This window comes from Hipposideros armiger, unplaced genomic scaffold, assembly GCF_001890085.2.
Source record: "Hipposideros armiger isolate ML-2016 unplaced genomic scaffold, ASM189008v1 scaffold_721, whole genome shotgun sequence".
NCBI lineage: Eukaryota > Metazoa > Chordata > Mammalia > Chiroptera > Hipposideridae > Hipposideros > Hipposideros armiger.
The window spans coordinates 562,240-584,244 of NW_017732071.1; the positions used below are offsets into that span (position 1 = coordinate 562,240).

Below are 22,005 nucleotides of genomic sequence, written 5' to 3' on the forward strand. Positions count from 1 at the left end.
TTTTGAGGGGGATTTGGTGGGTAGGCTGGTGCTGGAGAGGTTACTTTCCCATGTGTGAGAGAAGACACAGATGAATTTCCTAGTCAATCCTCACTACCCACATGAGCCTGGACAGCCACCACTAAGAAGTTTCTCCCTTATTTCAGTTTCAGTAAACAATTGCTACCAAAGATTTCTTAAGAGGTTTTAGATATAATGTTGTCCCTAAATGGCTCCTTTAAATCTGCAGTGGGCATAGTTTCTGAATGTCTTACAAAAACATATTTCAGAGTTTTTAGAGTACATATAATAATTATCTGAAGGGCTTCCTCCATCTCCTCCAGAATAGGACTTTTCCAGTCTTCTTTCCCCGTGCTGGAGTCTGATGTGTTTTCAGTGGTTGTGTGTTCTTCATGTGTAGCCCCAGGAGAAGAGAAAGGCATGCTGAATTAATGTGTGATAGACAGGGAACGAAATTCTTAAGTTAACCTGAAGGAAAAACTAGAGTTCGTAGTTGCATTGTGCTAGTTCTCACTGCTTACCTCTATAAACCATAGCTGGTGTCACTCTTGTATCGATTGTTCTCCAGATCCTTCTTCACACAGAGTCATTGTATTTGTTTCTATTGATTTTTAGCCGTGATATTAAAACAACGTATTTAATTAGTCAAAAATTGGGCTGAAGTCAAGAACAAACTTCTACCTATATACAACAATTTTTACCACTGCTAGGATTCTCAAATGAACATTAATGTCTTCATTTTTGGTTGTAGTTAACTTCTGATGGTCAATTCTGGGTTCCCACCACCTGGCTACATATCTTACTGAACTAAAAGTCAAAAGTCCAATTGTGAGGGACTTTTGCAACTTTCTTTTTCCCTAGATGTATCTGCTTTTAGCACCAAATATTAATAGAATGAAAAGAAAAAGAAAAAGATAAATGTCAGGTTGCTGATAAAAGCAATTCAATCAAAGAAGAGGTACTTTTTTTTTTTCATAACTGTCTGAATTGGTTAAAAAGAAAATAGTGCTTAACAGGGACCCCACACAGAACAATGGCCAGGAATCCCTTGTTCTTATATATTTCTCTGCAGTACATGAAACATTCCACTGATTCAGAGCTACCCATTGAATTTTAGTGCTTCAAGGTGCATACTGACAAAAAGCCTATGATGATGCTTCTACCTATGTGATACCTTTGTAATTGTCTTTGGAAGTACTGAGTTCCTTAAATTTAGACCAACTAGTCGGTATTCACATACCTTGGAGAAACGTTATGGATCAATGAGCTTCTAAGCTTCTATTTTCTTGTGTGTAGGATGAAAATAATAGATTCTATTAATAGAATGAACATATAAGGCAGCATAAAATGTGGTATGCACAATTATGGTAGAATCCATGATATGAATGGCAACTCTTAGATTTGGGTAGTGAACAACCTGCACAACACTATGCAGCAATGCTGGGTATGAGAACTGAGTGTGGAAACTGAGCAATTTAACAGCCCCTGGAACACAGAAGCACACAACTTTGTTGTTCTGTATGTTTTCAGTACAAAATTACACAGAAAAATAGTAAAATCTTAATACTTAGGAAGGACTGGAGAAAGTTTATCTCTTTTACTAAAGACAAAAATCAGACTATCTGGCTAGCTGACCTATTCTTTGACTACAACTTGAAAACAAATAAACTTTGTGAAAGAAACCTTTCATTCTAATTCCTCTTCTGCTTTCACCTAGCTGTTTAGTTGTTTTGGACCCTTAGGGTGCTTAGGGTATCCAGGTTTTATAGTCTCTAGATTTGATACAACACTAACTGGTAGAGGGTAAATTAGGGAATGTGAGGACTATGGTACAAAGAAAAGATTTATGTGCCAAATTTATTTTAGAAAACTAGTTTTTAGATGTGGGTAAGGGAGTTTCTACTTCCTACACACACGCATGCATGCACACACACATACACACCATACACAAACAATAGCAGCAGCAACAACAATAATAAAAAGTATTTTCTGTAGTCTGATCACTACAAAGATTTCTAAAATAAGGTCTCTCCTGTTCCATAAACAAATACATCATTGAACGTGAAAGACTATTATCACCATGTACAAAGTAAAAGGTATGTACTTTTTATTTTTCAATAATAGGCCACATACACTGTAACAACTTCAAAACAAAAATAGAATTGATCTTCTGCCCAGACAGAGTATATGTCTTATAATTTCAGCTGTATTGGTGAAGAGCCTTGGTCCTTTCCCAAATTTTCCCACCTACTTGGTGACATCTAAAGTTCTCTTCACAGGGAACACATATTTTGTTGCTAAAAAAGAAAATATAGAATTATAGCACCCCTAGGAGTATGCACAGAGGAAATGATATGAGTTCATAAAAATTGTTTTCTTTTCTTTCTGTATCCAAATATAATACATTTCTTTGCAGTTACATGAGGTCTGGCTTCCAGAATATTGATAGGAGTGATGTTTTCCAATTCTTATCCTGATACCTAAAATCTCTTATGAGATCATCTTTCTCTTCCTGTGTCACATGTCCAAATGAAATGGATCCACCAGAGGGCCATGACCCCTTGGGGTGTAGGTTATCTTGTAACTAGAAGGAGTCTGAGTTCTAAAATGGTGATGTAGTATAGAGCCCATCATTCCACAATTCACCTTGACTGCGATATGAGAGAGGAATAAACTTTACTGGGTTAAGGAATAAGATATTTTGATGTTGTTAGACTATTCTGAATAATATGGAACAAGAAGAGCAGAAATTAAAAAAAAAATAAAATAAACACACACACACACACACACACACACACAGAGTGTGTAGACTGTACTCCCTCTTTCATGGGGTCATACGTTTTTCAGAGTTGAATCCCGAAGGTTCTCGATGATACTGATTACTCAGGATGATTGTTAGCTGATTATTCAGCAGCAGATTTTCCAAGGAATTTTATAGTGTCCTCAAAACTTGAGAATGACACTGTACAAGAGAAAGTAGCATCCAGAGGGAGAGAGTTGCCTCATTAAAGTTTCATATTTGAATAGTAAAGGAGCAGTGTGTCCTTGCTGAGTCTAGCACCTCTCTTTATCTGATCATTTTCAATTACTTCCATGATAATTACTTTTTTCTTTTGTATCTATTATCAGAATTACAAGTAAGAGAATTCTGATGGTACCCTTGTAGAGCTAAATCATTAATCTTGGGAAGTTTATACTACCAGAAAGATCTGTCCACTAAATGTAAATCAACTCCTTCTAAGGAGTTGAAGAACAACCTTGAACAACAATAATAATTACACACACAAAGAGTTTATAGGTGTATATGTTTCATAATGTGCTTTTGTTGTTGTGAATGTGTGTATATGTATATGTGTCTGTGTGAGTGTGTCTGTGTGTGCATGTAAAAAGATTTTATGGTATAAGAAGGAACTCAATTTAATCAAGTCTGTTTGTATTGTCTGGCAAATGGTATAATTATTAAATAAAAATTAAAAGGGTCACTTTTAAATAAAATATTACCTGTGAAGGGATAAAGGAAAGAAAAAAACTTAACATTTGATGAGCACCTAATATATGCCAAATATTATGTAAAATATATGATTTATGTATGTTTACCATGTGGCAAGTATCACAATCATTATTTTATTCAAGAGAAAATAAGCGCAGACCAACCAACTAAGTAATTTACTCAAAGCTACATGGCTAGTAAGTGGCAGTACTGAGATGCAGACAAAATGTGTTTCCCAGCTTCATTTTCATTTCACTCTACTTTATTGCTGCATTAAATCCATTAAATCTGAGTGTTAGAATAAAATAAAATAAATGTCTCATGCTAAGATTCTCAGATAAAAGTTTTACTTGTAATATAAATAAATATCAAAGTGCAATCTCTCATCTAGTAATGTGTTAGTAATGGTCAAATCTGAATTTAATGATTAGAATCTAGAGAGAAAAGGAGAGGGAGGAATGATGCCAGTATAAGTCATAAAGAAAAGTAATAATATCTCAAGAAAAACATCTCAGGACTGTAGACTACTGGTGCTTTTTCAACCATCCACCTTGACTCTAAAACGTCTGTGTAATGTAGTGAATTTTTGTTTTGTTGGAGCTGGGATACAGATTTATGTTGTGTTCCTTGAGGCTGTTTTGTGTAATTGAGTCACTCTTGGTGGACCTCCTAACCACCCAACACCTAAATCTAACCCTTATCTTTGATCTTTGCTGCATTCATGGAAACTCCCTTCAATGTCTAGGGAGTACTTTTTAATAATTTAATTTTATCTTGTGTTTTATTGGAAGCAGTATAGGATAGTCATTAAAAGCAGATTCTGTAACCAGAATGCCTGAGTTCAAATCCCCTCTTCAATACTTAATATCTGTGTACCTTGATAAAAGATAAATTTAATGTCTCTGTTCTCTGTTTCTATTTTCTCACCTGGAAGATGAGGTTAATAATAATCCTAAACTCATAAGGTTACGATAATAATCAAAATAGTGTATGTACAAAAGGGTGCATAACACAAAAAAAAAATGCTAAATGTGTTTACTGTAATGGAACAAAATGTATGATATTATTGTTTGTATCTATTAAGTTAACCACTCTATCATGGACTTATATATCAGTATCAAAGGAAAAGAAGATGAAAGGGAAAGTTTTTGGACTTTATGGGAAATGATACTATGCTACCAAAGATTTAAAGGCTACAAAATACAAAAGATATGATTAAGCTTTTTGTTTTGTTTTTAATTAGTAGCAGAAAATACCAAATTATTTCAAAAATATTCTTTGTCCTTAAAAAGATAAAATAAGTGCATGAAGCATCTTGGTGTTTTCAATTATTAAACCAAATCCCTAGTTGGTTGAGTTGTTACTGATTAGCTGTATCATCTTCTTATTACTTGTGCTAATTAGAGAAAGAAGGGAGTGGTAGATGCCAGAATTTGGGTGAGGACCAGGAAAAGAATGGAAGTCAAGGTTAGGGCAGTGTCAAAAATAATTGAAAGGTTTGTGTTGCACCAATCAATTAAGTTCCAAAGGTATCCTTTTCAGCATTAGTAAAAATTTTAATGGCATCAATGTTGTTGGTATGTTGGATCCTTTCCTATTATACTTCTAACCTATAATGTAATGATTAATTGGAAGACTACTGCAGAGTTGATCTGCCCTCCTTTTGGGGGAGATAGATCAATTACTATTGTCATCACTATTTATTAAAGGTTTCTGGCCTCCAGTTTATTTAAAATATTTCGAACATCTACCCACTCCTCCTTTGGGTATCATTTTCTCTCTAGGATTCAAACTCAATGATTTAAGACACAGTTTGCTGACAGAAGATCCTGAGAATCCATTATGAAAATGAACGCAGCAAACAACCTTTGAATGTATTTCCCAATTTAAAAAGCCTTCATTACATAGCACATTTCAGGCTGAGAATGTTAAAAATTTATCATAGTTTCAGTAATTGCAGCTTCCTCTGGAATCCTGGCATGATATGGAATCATTTGTAAAATGTGTATTTTGTTTGGCACTCAGTAGGAAGCTTGCCAAGCAATACATTTAATTAGGAACACGAGGAAGAGAATAATTGTGGTCTGTCATAATGTATTATCATTACTTTTAAGTTCTCCATGTGTTTAAGATAGTGGTCTTATAATAAGGTATGCATTTAGAGCTAGAGGTAATTTCCCTTTATTGGCCTAAGGTTTTTATATGGAGAAATATATTATTTTGAGGGGAAAGGTGCATTAGCTGTATTCCTTAGATATAATTCTTTGTCCATTGTAAAAGCTGAGTGTTAGCTGCTCTCCTTAGAAACAACCTTTGTTCATTGTTTAAGACCTTGAAAATTGATGCATTGCCTTTTGGGAGCTTAGACAGCTTTATTTAACTTTAACTTTCTCTGGAGATGCATATAAATAATGAAATGCAATGCTTCTCTTGAACATAACCATGTACATAACATCTAGTCCTGACTGATGTAAATTTGATAAGAGCAGCTCAAATTATGTAATGATTAATGTGATTTTTTATAAAGCAACTTGTGTCAGCAGATTTAAAGAGAAGTGTGATGATAACCATCTTCTGAGGTCAGGTTTTCATTGTGCTAGACACGATGTTCCATTTCTACAGGAAAGTGTTCTTATATTAAATTTGAGAGGCACCATGGAAAAAGTGCAATGAAAGGGCCTTTTTGGCATACAGTGCCCACATGTTTTGGTGTTCAGGTTTTCAGGTATAGAATAATCTGATAATTCACCTTTGCATAAATCCCCTTTGTCTTTTATTACTACATAATGGTAGTCTCCTTAATGAACAGAGATTTTTCTTTAATAACAAATCTCAGATTTAACATAAGGGCACCAACCATCAAGACCAGTCTAAGGTGGAAATAAGACATAGACAGAGATTATTTTCATTCTCTTCTAACTTCACTCTATTTTGGATCCTCAAAAACCTTCCTTTTCTTGTGGTGTAGCCATACTTGTATCTGATGAAATAGACTTCAAGATAAAAAAAGGTAACTGAAGAAAAGATGGACGTTTTATAATGATAAAGGGAACAACACAACAATACATAACACTTATCAATATAAATACTCCCAATCAGGAAGCACCAAAATATATAAAGCAATTACTAACAGAGCTAAAGGGAGAAACTGACAAAAACACAATCATGGGAGGGACCTAAATACCCCCTTGATGGCTATGGATAGGTCATCAACCAGAAAACCAATAAGGAGCTATCAACTTTATTATGACACATTAGGCCAAATAGACATAATAAACATTTACAGAACATTTCATCCCAGAACACCAGACTATACACTCTTTTCTAGTGCACATGGAGCATTCTCAAGGGTAGATCATATGTTGGGACACAAAACTAGCCTCAACAAATTTAAAAAGATTGAAATGATACCAAGCATATTCTTTAACCGTAAGACTTTGACATTGGAGAGCAGCTGCAATAAAAAAGTGGGAAATACCACAAATATGTGCAGATTAAACAACATGCTATTAAAGAATGACTGGGCCAAAGAAGAAATAAAAGGAGAGATCAAAGATACATAGAAACAAATGAGAATGGAAATATCAAAATTATTGGGACATTGCAAAAGCAGTGATAAGTTGGAAATTTATGTCATGACAAACCTATCTCAAGAAACAGGAAAAATCCCAAATAAACAACCTAACATTACAACTTAAAGAATTAGGAAAAGAAGAACAAATGAAACCCAAAGTCAGCAGGAGGAAGGAAATAATAATTAGAGCAGAATTAAATGAGATAGAGAACAAAAAATAATAGAAAAAATAATGCAACTAGGAGCTGATTTTTTTAACTAACTAATAAAATTGGCAAACCCTTGGCTAGACTCACTAAGGAAAAAAGGGAAAAGACACAAAAAATCAGAAATGAAAAAGGAGAAGTTATGATGGCTCCTTCAGAAATACATATAATCATACAATAATATTATGAAGGACTATATGCCACCAAATTCAATAACCTAAAAAAAATGGAGAAGTTCTCAGAAATGTATAACTTTCCTAGACTTAATCTCAAACAACTGGAAAATCTAAATAAACCCATCAACAGTAAGGAAATTGAAACAACCGTTTAAAGCCTCCCAAAAGCAAGTCCAAAACTAGGTGGCTTCATTAATGAATTCCACCAAGCTTTCAAAGACAATTTAACACCTGTCCTTCTCAAATTCTTCCAAAAAATTGCAGAAGAAGCAATATTTTCTGAGTTATCTTAGGAGGCCAACATTACCCTGATACCAAAACCTAGTAAGGATAACACAAAAAAAGAAAACTACAGACCAATATCTCTAATGAATACAAATTCAAAAATCCTAAACAAAATACTAGAAAATAGAATACAACAATACATTAAAAAGATTATACATCACAATCAAGTGGGGTTTATTCCAGAGGCTTAAGGATAGTTCTACATTTGCAAAACAAGCAATGTGATACACTACATAAAAACATAAATAAAAGATAAAAATCATATGATTATATTAATAGATGCAGAAAAAGCATTTGACAAGATACAACACTCATTTATGATTAAAATACTTAATAAAGTGGGTATAGAATAAAAGTACCTCAACATAATAAAGGCCATATTCTATAAGCCATCAGCTATTATACTTAATGGTGAAAAACAGAAACCTTTTTTCTATAATCAAGAAAAACATAAGGATGCCCTCTTTCACAACTGTTATTCAACATAGTATTGGAAGTCCTAGCCTGAGCAATTAGGCAAGTGAAAGAAATAAAAGGCCCCCGAATTGGTAATGAAGAAGTCAAATTGTCACCTTTTGCAGACTACATGATTCTTTATATATAAAACCCTGAAGACTCCATCAAAAACTATTAGAAATAATAAACAAATACAGTAAAGTTGCAGGGTATAAAATCAATGTACACAAATCAATTGTGTTCCTATATACTAAAAATGAAATTTCAGAAAAAGAAATGAAAAAAAAATTCCTTATGAAATTTCAACAAAAAGAATAGAATACCTAGGAATAAGTTTGACAAAGGATGTAAAGGAGCTCTACACCTATACTACAAGACATTATTAAAAGAAATTTTAAAAGACACATATAATTGGAAAGATTTCTTTGCTTATGGATTAGAAGAACCAACATAGTTAAAATGGTTATATTACCCAAAGCAATATATAGATTTGATCCAATCCCCATCAAAATCCCAATGGCATTTTTGTTTCAAGAAATACAACAAAAAAATCATCAGATTTGTGTGGAATCGCAAAAGATCCTGAATAGCCAAAGCAACCATGAAAAAAAAAAAAACAAGTCTAAAGGTATCATACTCCCTGACTTCAATTTGTACTGCAAAGTCGCAATAATCAAAACAGCATGGTAGTGGCAGGTAAAGACACACAGACCAATAGAATAGAATTGAGATCCCAGAAATAAACCCACATATATATGGACAGATAATTTTTGACAATGGAGCCAAAAACATACAAATGGAGAAAAGAAGACCTCTTCAATAAATGGTGCTGGGAAAATTGGAAAGTCACATGCAAAAGAATGAAACTAGACTGCTACCTGTCACCATATACCAAAATTAACTCAAAATAGATCAAACACCTAAACATAAGACCTGAAACAATAAATTGCATAGAAGAAAGAATAGGTACTAAACTTATGGACCTTTGGTTTAGAGAGGATTTTATGAGTTTGACCTCAAATAAAGGTAAGTAAAAGCAAAAATAAATGAATTGGGACCTATATTAAATTAAAAAGCTTTCAACAGCAAAACCATCAACAAAGCAAAGAGGCAACCAACCGAATTGGAGAAGATGTTTGCAAGCAACGCCTCAAATAAGGGGCTAATATCCAAAATATATTGTGTTGTCGGAAAAGTCATGATGCATTTTTGCAACGAAAAACATAGAAAAAATATGTCATGACTTTTCCAACAACCCAAGATAAAGAACTCATACAACTCAACAACAACAAAATAAACAAGAAATCCAATTAAAAATGGGAAGAGAACCCGAATAGACACTTCTCCCAAGAAGACAAACAGACAACAGATATATGAAAAGATGTTTAACTTCACTAGCTATTAGGGAAATGTAAATCAAAATCACAATGAGGGCCGGCCGAGTGGCGCAATGGTTAAGAGCTGGCTTGGGACACCAGAGGGCCCCGGTTCGGATCCCACATATGAGGGCCAGTGACACTGCCCTCTACAAAAAAAAAAAAATCACAATGAGCTATCACTTCACACCTGTTAGAATGGCTATTATCAACAGGACAAGTAATAATAAGTATTGGAGAGGTTGTAGAGAAAAAGAAACGAACCCTCATACACTGCTGGTGGGAATGTAAACTGGTATAGCCACTATGGAAAACAGTATGGCAGTTCCTCAGAAAATTAAGAATGGAGTTTCCATATGAGCCAGCAATCCCTCTCCTGGTTGTTTACCCAAAGAATCTGAAAGCATTTATCCATAAAGATATATGTACTCCTATGTTCATCACAGCATTATTTACAGTGGCCAAAATGTGGAAACAACTGAAGTATCCTTCCATAGTTGGACTGGATAAAGATGTGGTGCATATATATGATGGAATATTACTCGTCCATAAGAAAAGGTGAAATAATATTATTTGTGACAACATGGATGGATCTTGAGATTATCATGCTAAGTGAAATAAGTCAGACAGAAAAAGTCAAGAACCTTATGATTTCACTCATGTGGGATATAAAACTGAAAGCAACAAATGAACTGGACAAACAGACAAAAACTCATAAACACAGACAACAGTTTAGTGGTTACCAGAGGGTGTGGGGGGGAGTTGTAAAAGAGGGTAAAGAGGTCAAATATGTGGTGATGAAAAGAGAATTGACTCTGGGTAGTGAACACACAGTGAAATATATAGATAACATATTATAGAAAAGTACACTTAAAACCTGTATAATTTTTCTGATCACTGCCACCCCAATAAATTTAATAAAAATTATAAGAAAAAAATTTTCCTTTTCTCACCCTGACAAATGTATTCCCCTTCCCACCTCCCTCACTTGCCTCACTCCTGTGGAAGCATGAAAACAATTGTATTAGTGAGCAATTCCTTCAGGGTCCTATTCTCTGCTAGGAAAAAGGAACAGAAACCAAATAATTAGAACAACCAGTGTGTTAACACTCAGTAGAGGGTTAGGGATTCGATGTAAAGAAATAATAAGAAGAGTAGTTTTAGGTGGTTGGAACTGTTACATTTATTCAGGTAATTATTTATATTTGAGGAAAGAGAAGATAGACAAATACCTTCTTATCTCATCTCATTACAAAAATGTAAGAAGTATACTCCTTTCTTCTTACCTACCCTGCAAAATCCTTAAATAAACCCAACTTTTATTTCATTGCATTAGGAACCAAGATTATTTTAAAGTAGCAATCACAATAATAACAACTTTTATTATTGAATGCTTGCTTTGTTTAAAGCAATGTTCTGAGCACTTTGTAGAAGTGAATTCATGTAATCCTTAGAATGACTCCTCCATGTGGTGGGTGCTCCTAGTACCACCAAGGAAACTGAGACACAAAGTATCTTGACAGACTTACACAAATAGTAAGAAGTGGTCTGTTACTGGGATACATAGTGTGACTCCAGATTCACACTCAACTATGATATTTCCATGAGTTAATTGTAGAGGAGCTATAATATGATAAAAATAAAATACAATTAACTGAAAGACTGTAAAAAAAAAGGACTAAAAATAAAAAGACTAAAAGTAGCCCTTGCTGATCAAAACACACTGTTGAATATATATAATATCTAAAACCGCATGTTCTCTCCCACGATCAGGAAAATACTTTTGTCTTGAGATATCTATGTCCTCTAAGAATATTTCTAGACTGAGGTTTGCTATAAGAAATACCTGAAAATGAAGAATGAACAAATAGTCCATCATCGTGTGTTTTCTGAATCTTAACACAATAGGCCTTAATTTTCTTTCTTTTTTTCAGTTAGTACCAAAGCATAATTAAGGCCTGTCTAAAACTGAAGTATAGAAAGCTAATGGCCAGTACTTTGAGATGCAAACCTTGTGTGTGTGTGTGTGTATGTGAGAGTGTGTGTGTGTGAGAGAGAGAGAGAGAGAGAGAGAGAGAGAGAGAGAGAGTGTGTATGTGTGTGTGTGTGTGTGTTAGCATGGGCCACTGCAAGTAACATGCATTATTTTACTTCCAGGGGCAAAGGACCACTAAAGCACACAACTGATGTGATTTATGCAGCTAAAATGATATCAGAATCGGGATCAAGGATGGATGTCCTCGCTCGGCAGATTGCAAATCAGGTGAGTATTCTACAAACAGATGTAATGAAAGTCTGTGCTAATTGTGTCCTGCCCTTTCAGCATGATTAGAAAAAAGTTGGATTTTTTCCCTGTTGGATTGTTTTTTATTATTATTGAATTATTTTTTAAATTTTGTTGAATAATTAATGCACAAGTAGTGGACAACTCATTCTATCGGAGCTTAATTATTTCTTAGGGCAGAAGTAGTAGAAGCATTTCCTTATTTCTAAGATTTTCAAGTTTCAAATATACTCAAATTATTTTAATTGGATGTAATAGCCAATGTTATTATTTTTTTCTTAATGCCTTAGATTTTTTAGTTTTGCTTTTCAAAAATTAATATTTTTCAAAACTCTATTATGCTAGGTTTTCTGTGTCAACAATATATACTGGCATCTTATGTTAAATTGCAAGACAAATAGTGATTATTAATGTACTAAAGTGAAGATATAAAATGTGGAAGTTTGTAATTTTTATAGAGACTAATACTCTAAACACTTTTTTTACACTTCTCTCATCTATATTTCAATTTTCTAAGCAGCAGCTACACTATCAGAATTATATTTTGTCTAACTTTAATTGAAAAATCTATTAGTGCTTTATTTAATGTACTAAGATATTTAATTACTATTTCAAACTGAGAATATAGTTTACTTTGCAAGTTTGATATTATTCAGCTTTATAATACATATTTATCGCCAACTAGGAAAAAGCACTTTTCTTTTGACTTGCAACTATTCCATGTTTTTTCTTGCTTGCGTACTTTTATTGGGCTGCTTCCTATTATTTACTCTTTTTGTCCTCTGTTTCTTGGAGTATGAGAAACTTTTTCTTATTAGATACATTTTTGGATATAAGGGTTGAGAAACAAATAAGGACCAATAAATGACAGACAGATATTTTAAATATTCATATACATATGCATGTTTTAAAATATATACATGTATTCAGTGTCTTGCCACTTTAAGAATTATAAACATTTTAAAACATTTTATTACTTGTTTTTAATATTTAGTATTTATAGTTAAAAAGAAACTCTGTCCTAATATAATTCAAAATCTGGTGTGAATAAATGACTGAAACCGAAATCTGCCCATGGATTTCTATAATTTAGAATTTGATTGCACTCATTTGGATGAGATACTAAATAGTAACAGAATAAGTGAAACCATAATGCATTAGACAAATTTATATGTACTAGTAACTTTTTAAATACTTAATGCTTCCCACCAGTCTACCTCTGTTTATTTTGGAATACACAATTTTCTAAGTTCAAATAATTGTGTCACTTTGAAGTTTGTTTCTTATGTTGACATTCTCCTTTAATTGGATCAAATAACCTTGCGGTAGGTGCTTTTATAACAAAGCTTTATTAAATGATGCCATTGTTTTTAGCATGATCCAAATTTTATTGAAGAAAGCAAAAGTATTGTTTCATTTCCATGAAACTTCTTTGACTAGTGAAGAATTATGGATGACTCTCTGGATTTTCTCACTTCGTATAGTAAAGTAGTTTCAAATGAATTACTTTCGTTCTGAACAGATAGGGCTCTGAATCCAAAACTGAGAAAAAAGAAACTGACTCATTATAGTGATCATCATCTGAGGAGATTGTCTGTGACTATATTTCTGATATTTTTTAAAGATTAACATTAAAAATTTAGACAGAGAATAATACCTGAAATCAATAATGGAATGCAATTGAATAATATAAGCAGGGTGGTTTTCACAGTGTTTATGTATATTATGAAAAAAAAAATCTGCCGAACTGTTGGTTGTTTCTTTTTTAAAGAATCTAATAGTTAAAAAAAAAAAAAAGTGAATTTTTATGATGCTTTCTGGTCTGTTTTTTACTAGAGTGTTGGAAGGTCAAACATTAATCAATTTCCAGCACCACTCAATATGGACGTATATGTGTGTGTGTGTGTGTGTGTGTGTGTGTGTGTGTGTGTGTGTGTAATGTTAGACTAATTTAGTTTCATTCCATAAAATATCAGTGTTAAAATGTATATGTAGAGAGAATGACTATCAGATTAATTGAGGTTTTGAATTTGGCCTGCCTGGACTTTCTTTTTCACTTCTCTGCCTTGCTTCTGAACATGTGTTTATTGTGTGCAAGCACATACAGTTCACTGCTCAGGCATTGCTGTTATCTGGCTAGCAAGGGAGATGAACAAAAACCTTCTGTTTGAACATCCAGAACCCTAATGTAAGGTTACTTTTCCCAATCATGCAAACTCTCTTGGGCTTTAGAATTGTCTTAAGATGTTGTGGTGGATTATATATGTCATCCAAGACCATATTGTTTAAATCCAGCAGAGCGCTGATACAAACCTTGTCTCCATTAGACAGTATATTCCTAAAGGACAGGATGTTGTTTCTTATCACAATTCCTAAACATTTTCCTAACAAATACAGAGAATGAGAAGCTGGAGAAGTACCCCTCCTACAAATTCAAGATTCCAGACTTTTGGTACACATTTCTTTCTATTCCTTTATTTGAATGAACTGGATAATACCTCATAAGGAATATTACACAGAAATATATCAATTAGTTACAGAAGCAATATACCACAAATAAGAAAGAGATGAGTAGGACCCAAAATAAAATTACATTTGCTAAAATGTTGAGTGCAATGAGAGGAAAAAGTTAGAGTTGTTGACCCCCAAGTGGTATGTCTGAAGCCTAATACTCCTTCATTTTTTTGACAAAGCAAAGATATGTAGGTTATTGACTGGGTACTCCTACCTAATCTTAATTGCACAGAATTAAAATGAACTTTTAGTGTTAAATATGTTTAAAGCCAATGATAATTCAAGAAAAGATGACATTAAAAAAATAAGATAAAGAATTACAAGTCAAATCATACACATTGCACTCAACTATAAACAAAACAACCTAAAAGTGTAATTTATATTGATATTTTGACAAAATATTGCCATGGATAGCCTCATTTGAATTGTTTCCCTGCTGATGTTGTTTGAGTCAATTTTTTTTGTAATAAAAGTATATTAAAATGAAACTTCTGAAGCATTCATTATAGCATTCTAAACAATCTCTTAAGGATATAATCCTAGATGCATCTTGGGACAATATTTGTATTTCGATGCTATTATCTGTCTGAAATGTATTTTGAGCAGTGATACTGATACTTAGATTTGTTCTCCAGATTAATGAACCCGTGCTTCATACAAATAAATGCGTTATAGGTTCTCAGGGATTAAGAATAGATAAATACCAAAATATTTGATCTGTTTGCATCCTTAAAGTAATAGTCTTCCATTAAAAGGCATGCTATTTTACTATTTTCCCCCTTTATTGGATCATTGTCATTTTCCCATTGAAACAACGCCTTAAATACTTTAAGGATGATTATATATTCAGTTTTATTTCAAAGATACAAAATTATGGCCCTAGGGACTAAAAATAATCAATCTGCTGTAGGATCTAGGAGGAAGGGCTGTTTGGTAAAGGAGAGGAGAGGGAATGATGATGAAAGTTTCTCTTTACAGATAGATGGCTGGCTGTCTTTAAGCAAAATTCTAAATAACCAAAATTTCCCCAAGTTACCTTATTGCCATCCTTTTCACATTTGTATTTTATATACAGGGTAAAACATTTTTACTCAGTCCAAGTAATTCTTCAGTTAACAAATTTCTGGTTTCAGGAAGGGAGATAATATTTTCTGAGTTGTAATCTAACCTATAGGGAAGTTAGTCCTTTTGAGAATTTCTCAAGAAAGTCAACATAAAGCTAAAAAGTAGATTGGCACATAAGTTTACACTTACTGAAGGGAAGGAGTACTGATGAAGATGGAAAAATATTTGTTTTTAATTTTTATTGATGTTCAAAGTGTATGTCACTAATAACATTTTCTCAATGGCTGTCTGTCCAAACCGAGTTGAAACTAAAAATGAATTGGAAACAATTTTTAAACTCAAGATAATATTAGTCTAACCTGGGAGATATGACAAAATTTGAACAACATATATACTTTATGGAAAAACAACATCTATATATTGGAAAATACCAAGCCATAGTTTCTCAAATATAACTCTCACAAGTCAGCATGGTTAGCGTCTGTGTTACCCTGCATCTCTGACATCATAAGAGTTCTGCTGTATTTTTAACCATACTTCCCTAGGATACCCTTCTCGTCTGTGTTTTAGAACCTCAGTTTACTAATGAGCAGCAAAGATAGGCATAGCAAAGAAGGAAAACATTCAAAGTATGCTGAGATTTCCGGGTGTAGAATCATCTTGAATTAATGACTAACCAAATTTCATAGATGGGAGAGTGGGAGAAAGCACTCTTTATTGGGATAGTTAATAGAACAAGAAAAATGGTTTTACAGTAGGCAAGATGGAGTATGAGATAGTTGAGGTTTCCATGTGTTGAGTGAAATGTTGATAAGGCAATGAGATGGGCAAACACAATAGGTATAAGGACCTTCTGAAGACAAGGCTGGGTGATAGAAATTTAGTAATGTTCATTTTGGAAGCGATAGATAAAGACAGAGCAGTATATACTATTATCCAAGAAGAGGGTAAGAGTGAAAAAATGCCCAAGAACAAAAACTGAGAGCAATAGGGGCAGTAGCAAGCATGTTCATGGAGAGAGAGAGAGAGAGAGAGAGAGAGAGAGAGGTGGGATGACAGAGTTAAGGAAGGATTATTGTTTGAGAAAATTTATGTTTATAGATTCAAGGATAGGAAAAGATAGTAAAAGTGAAGAAAAAGATGGGGTCATTGATGATCTGTGACCCAGAGGAAAGTGAAGTGAGAGCCTCTCGGTTGGTGGACAGGGAGAGACATGAGCCCTGAGAAGGAAAAGGTCATGGATACAGAGTGCTTTTCCTATCATTGCTTGCATGGAATTTCTATCTTAGCAATTCACCATGACACCTAATACACCTTAACAAAGTTTGCCAGCTTAGCAGAAATTAAACTGTTGTTTGTAATTGCAAAAGTCATTTTAAATGCTTCTTAAATAAAGTTTATATTCCAATGGTGGGGGGATGGAGATAGCTATGCTTATGAAATAAAGGTCTTTAAAGCATCCACATTGCTAATATATTCTTAAAATTCAAACTAAAAGTAATAAATGTTGTTTTTTTTTACTTTTTCCTCTCATTGCTAAATATGTATTCAGGATTGGTACCAAGCATCTTAAAGAAGAGTGAAAGCTGGTTTAGTGTGAGAAAACATGCCATCTGTTTGTTTGTAGTGAGTGTCCCAGGGGTTATAAAATTTAAATTAAAAAAATAAAGCAAAGTTATGCATTAAAAAGCTAACCAGATGTCTTGGTCAACATCTCTTATCTTGATAAACTAAGAAATGACCAAAGTGTGTTATAATATTCTACCACTTGACTTGCCTGAAAGTCCCTATCAGACTTCCTTTAAAAGTTATTTTTATGCAAATTTTATTTTTAAAAAATCTAGGGAAAGAATGTTATACAAATCTACGGCCCACACTTTTTCTATTACTTTCATGTAGACATATAAAAGGTGGGGAAAGACTATTTGACTTTAATGAAGGAGGTTTGGCAAATAGCAGAAGAGCATTCTTAAAATGGGAACGATTCATTCCCCTGAATCTGCATCTAGGCAGTCAAAGCCCACTCAGAAAAGCTTTCCAAGTGTCAATAGAAAAATTAATAAATTTTAGAGGATGTAATTTACCAATTAATGGATTTTTCTGCTTCAGGTATAAATCTGACTGTCATTGTAGGGTGTAACCATGATTCTCATCAATTCTGGGAATGAAGGATAAATCTGGATCAAACAACTTTTATTTTCAAAAGTTCACCTTCAAATTTTCTCCTTATTTGACTCTTTCTTCCTCAACAGAATTTTAAACTTTTCTAATATGGTTTTGAAAGAGTCCCTCAAGGGGGACTGTAATGTCTTACTTGGCAATTGCAACATTGGTTACTGGTTAAGAACCTGATTTTTAATTGATAAGTTCAATTTTATCAGAAGTTATATAGTGGTACTGGTCATTAAGGAAAAAATCCACACTAATCCTATATACAATTTATAAATAAGAATATCAATTTAAGAAACCAACTTACAAATCAGAGTGGCAATTTACTGTTTAGTATATCAGATAAAACTGACAGGAAGACTGATATATTGTTCCTGGACCAGGCCATAGAGATAGAGAACTGTAGTCAGGTGTGAGTTTGAATACCAGCTCCACCATTTATTAATTCAGCAAATCAAGTAACCTCTGTGTGCCTCAGTTTCATTTTTTGCTAAATGGGGATAATGAAATAACCTACCTCATGGAGCTGTGTGATCATTAAAAGAGTTTATATAGACAAAGCGTCTAGAATAGTATAGAACAGATAAAACACTATATGTGTCAGGGGTTATCATTGAGTTCATCCATAAGAACAAAGAATAGATAAGACTATTACTCAGAGAGAACACACAAAGAAAACGGTGTTTTCAATAAATGTCATGTAGAAGGGATCATTGTGCAGTGAATGAAACAGAGAAAAGTAAATTCAAATCTTTAGACCAGTCACATTATCAAAAACTTGGTTTGCAAATGTGCAAAACAGCAATAAGTAAAATGAGTGTGAGTACTAACTTAGAATTACACACGTAAAGGACATGGCACACTGGCTGGCACATGGGACATACTTAATGAAGGTCAACTTTCTGTCATGATAAAACAAGGAGATAACTTCCCTTTCATCATTATAGGTCATTGTAAATGAATAATTTTGGTCTTTGAAAAATCTAACACTCTTCAGAATAGTGCTGGAGAAATCGTTTTCCCATAAATTCTTTTTTTTTTTTTCCTTTCAGGCTATGCAACCCACAATATTCTGTGATGAAAAAAGTACATTCCAGATTCTCTTAAGTTTAGTGGTTTAAAATAAAACAGACCTGAAAGCAAATAGATAAATAGATAAGGATTCAAATGCTGGCTCTGGCATAAACTCTTCAATCCTGTGAAAAGTATTACAGTTCCTAAAGAGCTGATTTCTCATTTGTAAATTGGGGAAAACTCTTCCACTTCCTTTTTTCTCCTCTCTTTCCTCTCTCTCTCTCTCTCTCTCTCTCTCTCTCTCTCCCTTTCCCTCCCCCCCATCCCTCCTTATTATTATTAGTTACAATTTAATTCTTCTGGTGAGATTTGGGGGATTACCCTTGCTTCCTTGCTCTTAAAGTCAAGATCTCTCAGTCATCTTCTCTGATTGTCTGATTGTCACTCTGGCTGGTTATCATGTATCTTTGTAGCCAGCCATTCATATGTCTATGCCTATCTAGCAGACTGATAGTGTTTCCACAGAAGAACTGATTTCTTTGCTACCCTTGTTAATTAACTTTTACTCGAGGGTCACAAGTTCTCAACTTGTCCACACCTTCTGGAGATATGCAGGCCAGTCCATTTCGCAAATATAAAAGAGAATGAGATTCTCAGGAACTTTCCAATAACATTCTAGCTTATTGATTTCTAAGTAAAAGCACACATGCATAGAATGATTTCTGATATTTTATCCTACATTTTATTAGCATTTTAGGCCATTAGAATGAAAGCTGTTTTGATAATAACATTTTTATAATTTTAGAAGTAATATGTACTTAAGATATGTAAAATATGAAGAAAATGAAAATTATTGATTGTATTATGTTTACATATTTATTATTTTCACATATTTATGTCTCAGTATTATGTTTTGAATACAGATAAAACCATATATTTTTTACACAATTTGGAGCACTATATGAAATTTTAAATACTGAATTTTTTCACTTTCTAAAAACATTTTCCTATATCCTTTAAAATATTATTTTCTTGAGACTATGTAATATCACATTACAGAAAGAGCATTTAATTTTTCCACTATTGTAGGACAAAAGTTATTTCCAAATTTTGCTATTATAAATAATGTTGCAATGAATATCTGTGCATAAAATGCCTGACAACTGCGCTGTCCACCTGAAGCTGAATAATATTGAATGTAAACCATAATCATATATATGTATGTATGTATGTATGTGTGTATGTATGTGAGTGTGTATGTGTGTGTGTGTGTGTGTGTGTGTGTTTGTGTATTGTCCCGAGATGTGGAATATAACATAGGGAATAGAGATAGAGTCAATGGAATTGTAACAGCTATATATGATGTTAGAGGGATAGTAAATTGGGGGAGGGGAGTTCACTTTATGAGGGGTGTAAATGTCTAACTATTACATTGTTTTTTACACCTAAAACTAATAAAAAAATTTAAAATAAAAAAATCAATCTTCATATTTTCTCATCCTTACAAAAATGTATTTAAAGTACAATTAAGTTTTTGGGAATTTAAAAATCTATTATAACTGCATAGGAGAAAGTACTCAAACATTAAACACCGGTCACAGATATTTATCATGTTATGATAAAACTCAAGGCTGTACTCCAGGAAGTTCCTTACAGAGGATAATATAATATAGGAGACTGCTTTTGGTAAAGAAATTTAATACATCTCTACAACATGGGTGCCATCTGTTTCTCGGCTCCAGGTGGATCTGCAGCTGTTATCTGAGGTGAAAATGATTTCTTTTGTCTGTAATAGTTAAGGGCATTAAATGCTGAAAGTAAAAGAGCATACTATATGTTTTGTTGCAGATTTTTTGTTTGTTTGTTTGTTTGTTTTATACTCATGCAAATAACGAAGCTCAGACAACGCAAAACTATAGGTACCCAGGATTATTCTAATAGCAACTTTAGGTGAAAGAAATACTTGCATTTTAAACACTTTTTAAGGTTTACCTAAAAATGTAATCAGACGATTTCTAACCTTATCATCAGCTAAAGTCATTATTTTGTGTATCTTTTCACATCTGGAAATTCCTTTATTATTTCTTTTGTTTATGCTGAAGTAATTAAGGTCAAAACATGAATAAATTGTTCTAATGGCAGAAGCATATCAGAATCAACATGTGCTTGGTCTGAGAAATGGGGCTCAATGAAAATAAAGTTGCTGTCTTATAAGGTACCGTAATGTCAATATTTAGTCATTTTGATCTACTTATTATTTATTTTGCTATTTCCATTTTTATCTTTTTTGCACATTTTAGTGTCCAGATCCATCATGCAAACAGGATTTGTTGGCCTACCTAGAACAGATTAAATTCTACTCCCACCAACTGAAAATCTGCAGTCAAGTTAAAGCTGAGATCCAGAGCCTGGGGGGAGAGCTCATCATGTCAGCTGTGAGTACTTACTGCCCAGCATATGTAGAAGATGCTGAAAACCAAGCAGCTACACCCCTCCTCACTCTACCAAATCTTACATATCTTTGTAGGTTACCAGCTCAACTGGAGTGTAAAAAATTGCATGTCATTAAACTATTCAGAAATCTTGTCAGATTACTTAAGGAGATGTTAAGTAGGCACAACTGGTTTTTATTTACTTCTGAGATTTTAGAATGAATCAGGCTTAGTAAGCCTCTGGATAAGAAATAAATGTTAACTTACAGCATGATTTTCAGACTTCAGAAAGAGTATAGATGGAACTCTGAATTGAATCCTATAATTTGGGATTGTAAATTAGTAAAATAATGCTTTATTATTATTAATTTATATTCATTTACCCATCATTCATTTCTATAACATAGAAATGTAGGTCTTGAAAACTTTTCTTTCCATATATAATTGTAGAAGTGGAGCGTGGTAGAACATTATAGATATCGAGGAACTTTCATAAATTTTTTGGTGACCCTGAGTTTCAATCTGCTCTAAAATGACCATGGTATCCTCGGCGGTCGCTCTGCGCGTGTGCACATCAATAACGCCTCCTCCCGTCAGATTTCTCCCTGCAGAGGTAGATGCGGTCTCAGCGTCCCTGGGTCTGTGCGGGAGCAGAGGCTGTGGACCTGGAGTGAGAGCACTGGGACCCTGCGGGTTAGGATATTACAAAGTTGATGTCCACATTGAGGGGAACCAGAAAAAAAGTAAGAGAAACCTCTGTGCAGGGTCCAGCGAAAGCAGCACAAGAATCACCACACCCAAAGACCAACTTCAGATAAAACCAGAGCATTACAGGCCTGACCTACAAGACTCACACTAACAGGGAAATCTCTACAGGCACAAGAGCCCCTTGGGGCCAAGCTACATCAGAGGGGTCAACCCTCACACAACAGCTTATAAACTTTGGACACAGCTAATCCTCACG

General features: G+C 33.7%; 1 protein-coding gene across 1 annotated transcript in view; it reads left to right on the top strand.

The window, feature by feature from the left end:
- The window catches only part of LOC109373414 (catenin alpha-3), a 602,515-nt gene that overhangs the window by 518,270 nt on the left and 62,240 nt on the right, over nucleotides 1–22,005 (top strand). The window contains exons 7-8 of the mRNA XM_019627201.1: nucleotides 11,721–11,826; nucleotides 20,910–21,044. Of these exons, the coding sequence (XP_019482746.1) occupies nucleotides 11,721–11,826; nucleotides 20,910–21,044 (241 nt within the window). The remainder of the gene's footprint in view (nucleotides 1–11,720; nucleotides 11,827–20,909; nucleotides 21,045–22,005) is intronic.